Here is a 14073-nt window from a genome sequence, read left to right on the forward strand (position 1 = left end):
GTTGTGTTTGGTTTGGTTTCAGCTACCTATATAGGTATCCCTAAACAGTATTAACGGCTTGCTTGGTTTTGAACTTTATAAAAATGATTTCATTCTGTATATGATCTATGAATTTGGTTTTTCATTCCAGTTGTTTCTGTGATTAAAACAATTTTGTGTGTGTGTTCACATATATATAGCTATAATTCATTCATTTTCCTTGTTGTATGATGGTGTTTTATATGAGATACCAAAATGTGTCTGTTCTCTTGTGGACGCGTGTTTGAACCATGACAAATGGTGTTGAAAGGTCCAGGGCATGCTTCGTTATGTATGTGCACTGTTTCTCCAGAGCTCTGCTGTCCAGTATGATAGTCCTTGGCCACCTGTGGCTATCTAAATTCAAATTAATTAGAACTAATTTAATTAGTTCTAATTTAAAATCCAGGTCCTTAGCTACACTAGTCACATTTCAGGTGTTAAATAGCCACTGGAATTAGTATGTGGCTAATTGCTGCCCTTCTGGACAGCACAGATACAGCAATATATAGTGATTTTGTGAAATACTGTCTCCTTGTGGTCCTAATTTGCATTTCCTGGTAACAGATATAGCTGACATATTTTGTATGTTGATTTACCATTCATATGTCCTATTATGTGGAAAGTCTGTTCATATATTTTGCCATTTTTCTACTGGATTATTTGTATTTTTCTTAATGGTTAGTAGATTTGTTTTTTTAAATATGGTCCTGACTTTTTTCTCGCCATTTATATATTTTCTTTTTACTTTCATTAGTTAATTTTAAGGTTGTCAAATAAATTTGATTTTAAGGTGGTCAGTTTTTTGTTTTTGTTTTGTTTTTTAAGTAGGTTCCACTGCAGCATGGAGCCCAGTGTGGGTCTTGAACTCACGACCATGAGATCAAGACCTGAGCTAAGATCAGGAGTCAGATGTTTAACCACCTGAGCCACCCAGGGCCCCAGAAGCTAATTTTCTAGCAACATTTACTAAATATTTCTCCCTTTCCCCAGTGACCTTCAGTGTCACCTCTGTCTTAAATCTTTGGGTTTGTATGGGTGTTCCTTGTTTTCTGTCCCTTGGGTCTGTTGGACCAGTACCACTCTGTAATTATTGTAGTTTTTATTAAAAAAAATCTTGGTATCTGGTAGGACAAGTCCCCTTACATTTTTCTCAGAGGTGTCTTGTCTGCTGTTGACCACTTTGTTCTTCCATATACATTTTAGATTTTGATACGTTAAAATTTTAGATTTAGATTAAATTTTAGATTAAGGTCTCTAAGTTTATTGGGATCTTACTAAATGGGTTGATGAATTTATGGAGAGAACAGATCTTTATGGATGTGAGTCTTTCTACACATGGCATATATCTACATTTATTTATTTCTTTAATGTCACTCGATATAAGTCTTACGGATTTTTTTCGAAAGGTTGTATATATCTTTTGTTAGATTTATTCCTAGATGTTTTAGATTTTATTTTTCTGCTGGTTTATAAAAGTGCAGTTGATTTTGGAATATTTATATCTAGCCACTCAGCTCTTATTAACCTGAGCAGTAACTCTAATAACTCTTACTAACTTTTATCAGTGGATTCCTTTGAAATTTCTATGCAGAGAGTCACTACCTGTGAATGACAGCTTTATTCTCTTACACCTTTTAACTTCCTTTTTTTCTTTTAAAGATTTTATTTATTTGTTTATTTATTTATTTATTTATTTGATCGAGCACAGAGGAAGCGGGAGAGGGAGCAGCAGACTCCCCACTGAAAGGGGAGCCTAATGTGGGCCCAGGACCCTGGATCATGACCTGAGCCAAAGGCAGATGCTTAACTGACTGAGCCACCCAGGAACCCCTGATTTCTTTCTTTCTTTCTTTCTTTCTTTCTTTCTTTTTTTTTCATATCTTATTGCACCAAGCAACCACCAGTAAAATGTTAGAAACAATTACTGTGCACATTCTTGTTTTAGACAGAACATTTATAACTTTTCACCATTAAGAATAGTTGTTGTTTTTGTTTTTTCAGATCTTTTATTTTTATTTATTTATTTAGCTCATGAAGGCTTTATTACAAATTGTTGTATTGTAGATTGAAAAATGAACTTCAGATGCTGATCAGATACCTTTTAGTAGGGGCGCCTGGGTGGCTTAGTGGTTTAAGCCTCTGCCTTCGGCTCAGGTCATGATCCCAGGGTCCTGGGATCGAGTCCCACATAGGGCTCTCTGCTTGGCAGGGAGCCTGCTTCCTTCTCTCTCTCTCTCTCTCTCTCTCCCTGCCTCTCTGCCTACTTGTGATCTCTCTCTGTCAAATAAATAAAATCTTTAAAAAAAAAAAGATACCTTTTAGTAGTTTAAGGAAATTACCTTCTTAGTTTGATAAGGTTTTTTGTAGCCACAAATTATTAAATTTTGTCAATTTTTTTCTGCTTTTGAATCGGTAACTTTTTTTTTTTTTTACTCTGTTATGGTGAAAAATTTAAGGATTTTTCTATGTTATATTCCTGTGATAAAACTAGCTTGGCTGGGATGCCTGGATGGCTCAGTGGGTTAAGTTGCTGCCTTTGGGTCAGGTCATGATCTCAGGGTCCTGGAATCGAGTCCCGCATTGGGCTCTCTGCTCAGCAGGGAGCCTGCTTCCCTCTCACTCTCTCTGCCTGCCTCTCTGCCTACTTGTGATCTCTGTCAAATAAATAAAATCTTAAAAAAAACAAAAAAACAAAAAACTAGCTTGGCTGTGATGTGTTATTTTAAAATTTTTTGAGGGGGCGCCTGGGTGGCTCAGTGGGTTAAAGCCTCTGCCTTCCGCTCGGGTGTTGATCCGGGGGTCCTGGGATCGAGCCCTGCATCGGGCTCTCTGCTCCGTGGGGAGCCTACTTCCTCCTCCTCTCTCTCTCTCTCTCTCTGCCTGCCTCTCTGCCTACTTGTGATCTGTCAAATAAATAAAATCTTTTAAAAAAATAAAATAATTTTTTAAATTGAAGTATGATTAACATACAGTGGTATTAGTTTCAGATGTATAACATGATTCAGCAATTCTGTGCATTACTCAGGGTTCACTATAAGTGTAGTTACCAAACATTATTACAATCTTATTAACTATAATCCCTATTTTGTGCTGTATTATAATTATTTTTAACTCACTGGGTTTGGTTTGCTGATATTTTGTATAGGTTGTTTGGTCTGTGTCCATAAGTGAGAGAGTTGGTCTCTTCCCTCCCCCTCCTATTTTTTCTGATTTTGATATGAAGATTAAAAGTAGCTTCATAGAAGGATTTAGGGAGTGTTCTGTCTTTTTCTGTTCTCTGGAGGAGTTTGTGTAAGATGGTAATGTTCTGTTTTGTGAAAATTTGGTAGAACTCCTCTATATAATCATTTTGGTCCCTGCTTTTTAAGATTTGGGATTACAGGGCTATTTAGGTTTCTTCATGTTTTTTTTTTTGAGTCAGTTTTATTTAGTTATATTTTCTGGGAGTTTGTCCATTTTGTCTTGTTTCACATGCATTCGCTAAAGTTAGTATTTTTTTTTTTTCTGATTGCAGCTTTATTTATAATTGTCCCCTTTTTCATCCCAGATATTGATGGATTATTTTATTCATATTTTAGCTAGTTTCTTAATTTCTCCTAACTTCTTTGGGATATTCTTTACTTCCCTCAAGGTTATTCTTTTATAATTTCTATTACAAATGAGTGTCAGATACCTAGCTAATTAATTTTCAGCTTTTCTTTTCAATTATAGGCACCTAAAACTAATTCTTCCTCAGCTTTTATTGTACACAATTTTGTATTTCCAGCTAAGTATTTTTAAATATCCATTATGGTTTCTTCTTTGACTCCTAAATTAGAAACAGTTTTTTTAAAGTTTCCAAACATATTGAGGTAACCTAACTATATTTCATAGGTTCTAAGATGAACCTCCCCCCCCCACACACATTTTTTAAAATAAAGATTTTGTTTATTTATTTATTTATTTGACAGAGATCACAAGTAGGCAGAGAGTCAGGCAGAGAGAGAGGGGAAGCAGGCTCCCTGCCGAGCAGAGCGCCTGATGCTGGGTTCCATCCCAGGACCCTGAGATCATGACCTGAGCCAAAGGCAGAGGCTTAACCCACTGAGCCAGCCAGGTGCTCCCCCTCCCCACCCCCACATTTTAACACCTTATAGCAGTGGTGTCTTAGAGTCTGTGATACGTAATACTTGTCTTTTGTTGCTGATTTCTGCTTTACTTGCATTGTGGTTTATATGTACTGATTTTTAAATTGCTTTAAACTCGCTTTGTGACCCATTCCTGAGGTTAATTTTTGTGAATGTTCTAAGTGAGCTTGAGAGGAATCCGTTTTTGCAATTGTTCTGGTTTTCATGTAGGTACTACCAAAGAAGCTTGTTAATTGTATTGTTTAAATCTTCTGTGTTTTTACATCTTTGTCTGCTTGCCTTCTCAGTACTTGAGTATTTTGAAATCTCCCATTATAGTGATGTTTTCTTGATTTTTCTTCAGAATTCTGTTGAATATATATTTTAAGCTCTTTAATTAGGAGCATACATGTTCAGAATTGTTATTCTTCATAGTGAATTAAAATATGTTTGATTATAAACTAACCTATTTTATGTCTTATAATGTTTCTGCTCTTTAATTCTTTTTCCCTAAAATTATAATAGGTAGCTCAGCCTTCTTTGGGTTAGTATTTGCTTTGGTAACTCTTTTACTCTTCTTTTGTTTTCAATCTTTCTGGGTCTCAAGTTTTTGTTTTATTTTTGTTAAATTTTTTGGTGTGTCTTACAAATAGCTGGTTTTAAATTGAGGATCTTGATTTTGTTTTACAGGTAGGCTTGGATTTTTTAGCATTTTTTTATAGTTTCTGCTATCTTAATGTTGTCATTTTACTTTAAAAATATTTTTCCTCATACTGTTTTTTAAAATTACACATTTAAAAACATTTTGTTCATTTTCTTTCTACCAGTTTGGATTTGTGTTCTGTTTTTGGTGGCTAAACTTGCAGCTTACCAGGAATACTTCGCAAAACCTAAGTTAAATAGCTATCTTACTTTCCTACAAAATTATACATCGACCTTAGAACTTGAAGCTATAATCACGTCTTCCTTACATGCTACTGCTGCCCAGAACTTAGTATGGTCATGTTTAACACACAAATTAGATTGTATTTGCCGGTTTCTTTGTTCACTAACCCTTCCTTCTGTGATTACGGTCTTCTTTCTGAGATTTCTTCCTAGTTGAAGTGCATTCTTTTTTTTCTTTTTTTGACTGCCCTCAATATTAGTGGTAATGGTGGAGCTGGAGGTATGATTATGCCTTCTCTACGCTACACAGCAGGAGAAGTACATTCTTTTGACATTCAGTGAAGATATTTTGGGTGATTTTCAGAATCTTTAGCATGTCACTCAAGGAGAGATTTCTATTAATCTTTAAGAACTTAACTAAATTTTTATCTTTTGTGAATGTGTCCACATACTCCCGCAGTCCATCTGTGGTTCTAACCAAGATGGATGATAAGGACAACAAAGAATCTGAAGTTTAGGTGATGCTTGAATGTAAAATGCTCCACTCCTTGAATTGGCCAGGGGTTTAAGTTGTTTTTATAACAATAATATAACTGGAAGGAGATTAAGAACCTGAAATGAAGACTTTTTTCATTTCACCCCAGTTCTTTGAGGCTACCTGAGACCCATATAAATGGTTATTGGAGCTTCCTGAAGTTTTAATCCCCAAGATTGGACATAGCTCAAATTACCATATTTTTTGTTACAGCTCAGAGAGTGGCAACAGTGTGAAAAGACTGAAATCGGACCCTGACCCAGATGACAAGAGTCAAGGTAGGTGGCAGCTTCCATTTCACTATTTATTCATAATACACGTGAGCCGTAGTACAGGGCTGGGCTGCATTGTATCTGTGAAGGAATGCATGGATCTCTAAGCAAGCGTTTTTCTACCAAACAGGATTTATACCCACGAGTATGTCAGCTGTCCTGCCCATCAATATGTTAGAAACCAGTGGAATTGATAAATGACAATAGTGATCCCCCAGAAGTGCTTCCACAGACAAAGCCCTGGTCCTATCACTCCTGCTCATGAAGGGTTTCTCTCAGTCTCCCCCAAATGTCAGGTTTCTTAATTTCACCTGGCTGGCTACCAGTGAGAGGTAGAATGCCTGGCTTTTGATGATCTTGGATTGGATTGAGGCTAGAAGCCTAATACAGTCTCACAGAAGTACTTTCTTGGGTGGTTACTTGTATGCACTCAAATCCGGCACTGTATCAAGTGGCGCAGAGTTGTAAGTGAAGGTGAGTATTCCTGAGGGCTGGATCAGGGATGAGAAATTCAAGAGTGTTTTTTAGTTCTACCTGTGACCCCCTGTGGGATTGAGATGGTGTGCTAAATTCAGTGGGTCATCTCTAAAACAGGGCTTATATTTATTTCTCTCTGAAAAAATAATGGATATTTAAAAATAATGGCCAAGTAACTGCAATTTCTTTCTTTCGTTCATTCTTTCTTTAAAAGCTTTTATTTATTTATTTGAGAGTGAATGAGTGAGAGAGAGCATGAGAGAGGAGAAGGTCAGAGGGAGAAGCAGACTCCCCAAGGAGCTGGGAGCCCGATGCGGGACTCGATCCTGGAAGTCCAGGATCATGACCTGAGCCAAAGGCAGTCGCTCAACCAACTGAGCCACCCAGGCGCCCTATTTATTTATTTTTAAAGATTTTATTTATTTATATGACAAAGAGAGATCACAAGTAGGCAGAGAGGCAGGCAGAGAGAGAGGAGGAGGCAGGCTCCCTGCTGAGCAGAGAGTCTGATGCGGGGCTCAATCCCAGGACCCCGGGATGATGACCTGACCTGAAGGCAGAGGCTTTAACCCACTGAGCCACCCAGGTGCCCCTTAACTGGAATTTAAATAAAAACTTTTTAAAATGCAAAAAATATATATCTGCTGACATCAGTAATGGTGAGCTGTTGCTGATAACTTTTTGCTCTTAGAAAAGCGAGAGAGAATAGGAGAGGCAGAAGGAGAGGGAGAGGGACAATCTTAACCAGGGAGCAGAGAGACACTCTGGGTGTGGTACCCAACTTGAGGCTTGATCTCAAACCCTGAGATCATCCCCTGAACTGAAATCAAGAGTCAGAGGCTTAACTGACTGAGCCAGCCAGGCATCCCTAGAATTTACTTTTAAAAAGGACATTGAGGGGCACCTGGGTGGCTCAGTGGAACGGTTAAGCCTCTGCCTTCAGCTCAGGTCATGATATCAGGGTCCTGGAATTGAGCCCCACATTGGGCTCTCTGCTCAGCAGAGATCCTGCTTCCCCCCTCTCTCTGCCTATCTCTCTGCCTAATTGTGATCTCTCTCTCTCTGTCAAATAAATAAATAACATCTTTAAAATAAAAAATAAAAAGGACATAGTCCCCCTTCAACATTCTGTATCCTTTTCCATCCAGTTCTTTCTGAGAGGGAAACAGTTATTTCTTATGTATATATCCAGAGCTATTGTATGTATATACAAGCAATTATAAATATATTCTTTTAAAATTAAAAAATTTAGGTAACTTAAAACATATTCAAACGATGCGATAATGGAATAATGAACCCCATCATATAGCTTCAACAGTTTATAATACATGTCCAATCTCTTTTTTTTTTTTTTAAAGATTTTATTTATTTATTTGACAGACAGAGATCACAAGTAGGCAGAGAGACAGGCGGAGAGAGAGGAAGGGGGAAGCAGGCTCCCGACCAAGTGGAGAGCCCAATGCGGGGCTCGATCCCAGGACCCTGGGATCATGACCTGAGCCGAAGGCAGAGGCTTTAACCCACTGAGACACCCAGGCGCCCCAATACATGTCCAGTTTTATTTATAACTTCTCAACTATAGTGTTTTGAGGCAAATAGCAGACATTATATTGTTTTGTCAGTAATTCTTCTTTACATATCCTTAAAAAAGTAAGTTTTTTTAACGTTATTACAATACCATTATTATACTAAAAGTAATAATAATAATTTCTAAATATTATCAGATACCAAATTAATACTCATTTTCCCCAATTTTCTCATTTTTTTCTTGGCAATTGACTTTTTTAAAACCAGGATTCAAGCAAGGATCAGACTTACATTGTATTTGACCTAGATGGCTTAAAAAAAAAATATTGAGATACACCATAAAATTCATTCTTTTAAAGGACCCAATCCAGTGGTTTTTAGTATGTTCACAAAAATGTGTTTTCATCATCACTATTTAATTCCAAAACATTTTCATCACCCCAAAAAGAGGCCCCATGCCCTTAACAGTTACTCCACATTCTTCCCTCTCCCCAGCCACTGGCAACCGCTCTTCTACTTTTCTCTGGATTTGCCTTTTCTGGACATTTCATGTAAATGAAATCATGCAGTGTATGGCATTTGGTATTTAGCTTCCTTTCACTGTACAAAAGTCATCTGTGTTGTAACATGTATCCGTACTTTTTACAGCTGAATAATCTTCCATTGTATGGTATGCTGCATTTTGTTTGTCTAGTCATCAGTTCATGGCCATTTGGGTTGTTTACACTTTTTGACTATTCTAAATGATGCTGCTATGAACGTTCATGTACAAATTTTTGTGTGAGCAACTATTTTCAGTTCTCTTGGGCGTATACCAAGAAATGGCATTTCTAGGTCATATGGTAACTCTATGTTTATATGGTTGACTTTCTGAGGAATTGCCAAACTGTTTTCTCAAGCAGCTGTACCATTTTTACATTCTATCAGCAATATATGAAGGTTCCAGTTTCTTTTTTTTTTTTTTTAAAGATTTTATTTATTTATTTGACAGACAGAGATCACAAGTAGGCAGAGAGTCAGGCAGAGGGAGAGAGGAGGGGAAGCAGGCTCCCTGCTGAGCAGAGAGCCTGATGCAGGGCTCGATCCCAGGACCCTGGGATCGTGACCTAAGCCAAAGGCAGAGGGTTTAACCCACTGAGCCACCCAGGCACCCAAGGTTCCAGTTTCTTTACATCCTTTTAAAAAACAAAAAAACAAAAAACTGATTTATTTGAGAGTGAGCACAAGAGAGAAAGGGAGAGCACGAGTGGGGGTTGGGGGCAGAGGGAGAGGGAGAAGCAGACTCCCTGCTGAGCAGGAAGCCCAATGTGGGTGGGGCTTGATCCCAGGACCCTGAGATTAGGACCCAAGCTGAAGGCAGACCCCCAACCCACAGAGCCATCCAGGCGTCCCTTTACATCCTTATCAACACTTGTTATTGTCTTTTTTTTATTCTGTTCATTTTTATGGGTGTGAAGTGATACTCCATTTCCCTAATGATGATGGCATTATGTACTTATTGGTCATTTGTATATCTTCTTTGGAGAAATAGTTACTCAAATCCTGAGCCTGTTTTAAATTGGGTTACTTGTAGGGCACCTGGGTGGCTCAGTGGGTTAAGCCTCTGCCTTCGGTTAGGATCATGATCTCAGGGTCCTGGGATGGATCCCCCCCGCCCCCCCGCTCTGCTCGGTGGGGAACCGCCGTTTCATCTCTCTCTGCCTCCCTCTCCACCTACTTGTGATCTCTGTCTGTCAAATAAATAAATAAAATCTTTTAAAAATAAAAATTAAAAAAATAAATTGGGTTACTTGTGTTTTTAATGTTGAGCTGTAAGAATTCTTTATGTATTCTGGATAGTAGACGTTTCTCATGTAAGTGATTTACAAATATGGTCTTCCTTATTGTGGGTTGTATTTTCATTTTCTTTTTCTTTTTTCCTTTTTTCTTCTCTTTTTTTTTGTATTTTTGTTTTCTTGATCAAGTCCTTTGAAACATATAATTTTTAGATTTTGAGGACATACAAATTAGCTATTTTTCCTTTAGTTTGCTTATGCTTTAGGTGTCCTGTCTAAGAAACCATTGCCTAATCCATGGTCTTGAAAACTTGTACCTGTGTTTTCTTATAAACTTACACCTGTGTTTTCTTATAAAAGTTTTACGGTTTTAGCTCTTGCATTTTGGTCTTTGATCCATTTTGCATTATTTTTTGTTTATGGTTTGAAGTAGGGATGCATTTTCATTCTGTGTGTATATCCAGTTGGTCTGCACCATTTGTTGAAAAGGCTATTTTTACCAGACTGAATTGTCATGGCATTTTGCTGAAAAACAGTTAACTAACATGTATGGGTTTATTTCTGGACTCCTCTCTTCAATTGATCTATGTGTCTTTCCTTACGCCATTACCACACAGTCTTGATCACTATAGCCTCTAGAAAGTTCTGAAATTGGGAAGTGTGAGTCCTCCAACTTTGTTTTCTTTCAAGATCGTTTTTTGTTATTCGAAGTCTCTTGCATTTCCACATGAATTTGGGGATCAACTTGTCAATTTCAATAAAAAGGCAGTTGGCGGGGCGCCTGGGTGGCTCAGTGGGTTAAAGCCTCTGCCTTCAGCTCAGGTCATGATCCCAGAGTCCTGGGATCGAGCCCCGCATCGGGCTTTCTGCTTGGCAGGGAGCCTGCTTCCTCCTCTCTCTCTGCCTACCTCTCTGCCTGCTTGTGATTTCTGTCTGTCAAATAAATAAAATCTTAAAAAAAAAAAAAGCAGTTGGGATTTTGATAGGGATTGCTTGAGTCTATAGGTCACTATGAGAATATTGCCATCATGTGGCATTTTACAATAGACTATTATATCGTCTAAGTCTCATTTGACCTATAAGAAGTTCTTCCTTTTTGTATTTTTTTGTTTCCTTTGTTTTTGTGAAGAAACTGGGTCTTTGTCCCGCGGAGTTTCCCATACTCTAGATTTTGCTGATCGCATCTCCACAGTGTTCCTTTGTTCCTCTTTTTCCTGTAAAATGGTAACTAGATCTAGAGCCCAATTAATTCAAGTTGGTTATTTGGCAAGAATACTTCATATGTTGGTTTGTACTTCCTGTCATCATTGTTAGTATTTTAATAACACACTCTTCTGTTCATTGCTTAATTCACTTGTACCTTGGGGATCATTACACATCTCTACACAAAGAACTTCATTCTTTTTATAAGACTGTGTAGTATTCCGTTATATGACTGTACCGTAGTATATTTATCCTTTTTTTTTTTTAAGATTTTTTTTATTTTAGAGAGAGAGCTTGTGCACATGTAAGTTGGGAAAGGCGCAGAGGGAGAGAGAGAATCTCAAGCAGACTCCCCACTGAGCATGGAGCCCAATGCAGGAATTGATCTCACAACCCTGAGATCATGACCTAAGCCGAAATCAAGAGTCAGACGCTTAACAGACTGAGCCCCCCAGGAGCCCCTATTATTATGAAAATTTAGATTGTTTCCATTTTTTCTTTGGTATGAGGTTTCATTAAATAAGTTTGTACATGCATCATTCATCACATTCATGATATATTAGAGTAAATACTTAAAAGAATTATTGGGATGGAGAGGATATACATTTGTAATTCAGATAAATATTGCAACCCCCCTGCAAAGAAGTTATGGCAGTTTACATTCCCATCAGTAATATGGGAGCTCCATTTCACTGGTATCTGTTTAATATATAGGAAACCTGCTAAATTGGCTGCTTAAATAGGGTTACATGTGTCTGTATACACATAGGTATATAAAACTTTACAGAAATCTTGAACGTACTTCAACTGGTTAATTAGTAGCCCTGTATCTGGTGCTTATTCCCTTGTAGGAACTATTCGCATTAGTCAGTAGAAAGGAAAACTTGTGTGGCTTTTTCAAACTATCTTGGGCAGACACCATGTTGCAGAGCCAACTTTCTTAATCCCTTTGTCCTCCCCACTCCATTCTCACAGCGGCATTTTTACAGCTGGGCATGAAATACCCTCTTCTGATAGACGCTGAGGCCCCACAGGAAGAATATTCCCTGAAAGCTTGCTTGAGAGTCTCGTCCATGGCAGAAGCGTCCCTTTAGTTCTCCCAGAAGATAGCTCTGTGACCCTAATGAAGATTCAGGCTTCCCCACTGGAGGCTCTGAACTTCAGCTCCAAACAGAGCCCGTGAATGAATGCACAATTGGCCCCATTGGCTGTCAAGTCACGCGTCTGTTTGAATCCCAAAAACATTCTCTATTAGTAATTTTCGGTGTTAATTTGGTATGACAACGTGGTCCTGCAAATGCAGAAGTTGGCAGGAAACTTCACCAAATGGGTGAGATCAGAGGGCACCATTTTGTTCTCTTGGACAGTGTAACTATTTTTGGAATGAAATTTGTCAGAATTGCAGTCTCTTTTCTTTCTTGAAACCTAGATAATCGAGGGATTTGGTCTTTTCACTGAAACTCTGCTGATGCCACCATGGTCCAGATTCCTTGAGTTTCGTTTCGTTTTTCTTTTTCTCTTCTTTTTTCTTTTCTTTTTTTTTTTTTAATATTTTATTTATTTGACAGAGAGAAATCACAACTAGGCAGAGAGGCAGGCAGAGAGAGAGGAGGAAGCAGGCTTCCCGCAGAGCAGAGAGCCCGATGCGGGGCTCGATCCCAGGACCCCGAGATCATGACCTGAGCCGAAGGCAGAGGCTCAACCCGCTGAGCCACCCAGGCGCCCCTCTTCTTTTTTCTTTCTCTCTCTCTTTCTTTATTCATTTGGCGGGGGATGGGGGGGACAGAGAGGGAGAGAGAGAGAGACTGTCAGGCAGTCTCATGACAGGTCTCATGACCTGAGCTGAAACCAAGAGTCAGAGGCTTAACCGACTGAGCTACCCAGGCACCCCTCCTTGGTTTCATTTCTGTGGCTGGCTTCCATCCTTTGCACAGGTACTCTGAACTTAATCTTCCTTTTGTATCTAAGTTAGAGACTAAAATTCAATTCACCCTTGAAATACTTAATAAAATGACATCTCACTGAACAGCTTCGCATAAATTACTTTTCTGGGTAACTGATTCATACCTTATAAGATAGCACTTTTTTTAAAAAGATTTTTTGAAAATCTTTAAAGAGAGAGAAAAGGAGAGCAGAGAGGGAGAATGAGAGGGAAAAGCAGACTCCCCGCTGAGCAGAGAGTCTGATGTAGGGCTCGATCCCAGGACCCTGAGATCATGACCTGAGTCTAAGGCAGATGCTTAATGCTGAGCCAACCAGGTGCCCCAGGTTGTGGGTTCAGTTGGTTTTATTTTGACCAAATTGTTTGTCTGTTTGTTTGTTTTTAGGTTTTATTCATTCATTTATTTATTTATTTATTTATTTATTTTAAGATTTATTTATTTATTTATTTATTTGACAGAGAGAGATCACAAGTAGACAGAGAGGCAGGCAGAGAGAGAGAGAGATGGAAGCAGGCTCACTGCTGAGCAGAGAGCCCGATGCGGGACTCGATCCCAGGACCCTGAGATCATGACCTGAGCCGAAGGCAGCGGCTTAACCCACTGAGCCACCCAGGCGCCCCTCATTTATTTATTTATTTGAGAGATAGCGACAGAGAGTGAGCACAAGCGGAGAGGAGAGGAAGAAGCAGGCTCCCCACTGAGCTGGGAGTCTGACTTGGGGCTTGATCCTAGGACCCTGGGGTCATCTGAGCTGACAGTGGACACTTAACTGACTGAGCCACCCAGGTGCCCCTTAAGCCAATATTTTTTTTCTCTTCTTTTTTTAAACTACTTTGTTATTTATTTAAGATTGTATTTATTTATTTGATAGAGACACAATGAGAGAGGGAACACAAACAGGGATAGTGGGAGATGGAGAAGCAGGCTTCCCATTGACACAGGGCTGGATCCCGGGCCCCTGGGATCATGACCTGAGCCGAAGGCAGATGCTTAATGACTGAGCCACCCAGGTGCCCCTTAACCAAATATTTCTAACAGAATATTGAAAATGTCACTGAGTATGTGAAAATAATACAATGGATGTTCAAGTAGTGAATGGTGTACAATTTGATGTTGTGTCCCAAATTTTCACCACCACCACCCCCAAATTTAGCTGTTTGCAGTGAACTTCTATAAAATGTCTTCAGTGCATTGTGAATGCTGTCTTGCTCTGTGCTAGGCCCCATGCTGTGTGCCTAGGAGACAGTGGTAAAGAAAGAGCCCTTGCCTTCAGGAGGCTTACAGATAAGAGAATACAGACCAGCAGGCCTTCTTATCATTAGACTTTCC

The 14073-nt window shown here is 38.9% G+C and overlaps 1 protein-coding gene across 3 annotated transcripts in view; it reads left to right on the forward strand.

Annotated features, from left to right (window-relative positions):
• The window catches only part of PSME3IP1 (proteasome activator subunit 3 interacting protein 1), a 36467-nt gene that overhangs the window by 19473 nt on the left and 2921 nt on the right, over positions 1-14073 (forward strand). For all 3 annotated transcript variants that reach the window (XM_045989168.1, XM_045989167.1, XM_045989166.1), the window contains one exon: positions 5761-5825. In XM_045989168.1, the coding sequence (XP_045845124.1) occupies positions 5761-5825 (65 nt within the window). The remainder of the gene's footprint in view (positions 1-5760; positions 5826-14073) is intronic.

Source organism: Meles meles, chromosome 19, assembly GCF_922984935.1.
Source record: "Meles meles chromosome 19, mMelMel3.1 paternal haplotype, whole genome shotgun sequence".
NCBI lineage: Eukaryota > Metazoa > Chordata > Mammalia > Carnivora > Mustelidae > Meles > Meles meles.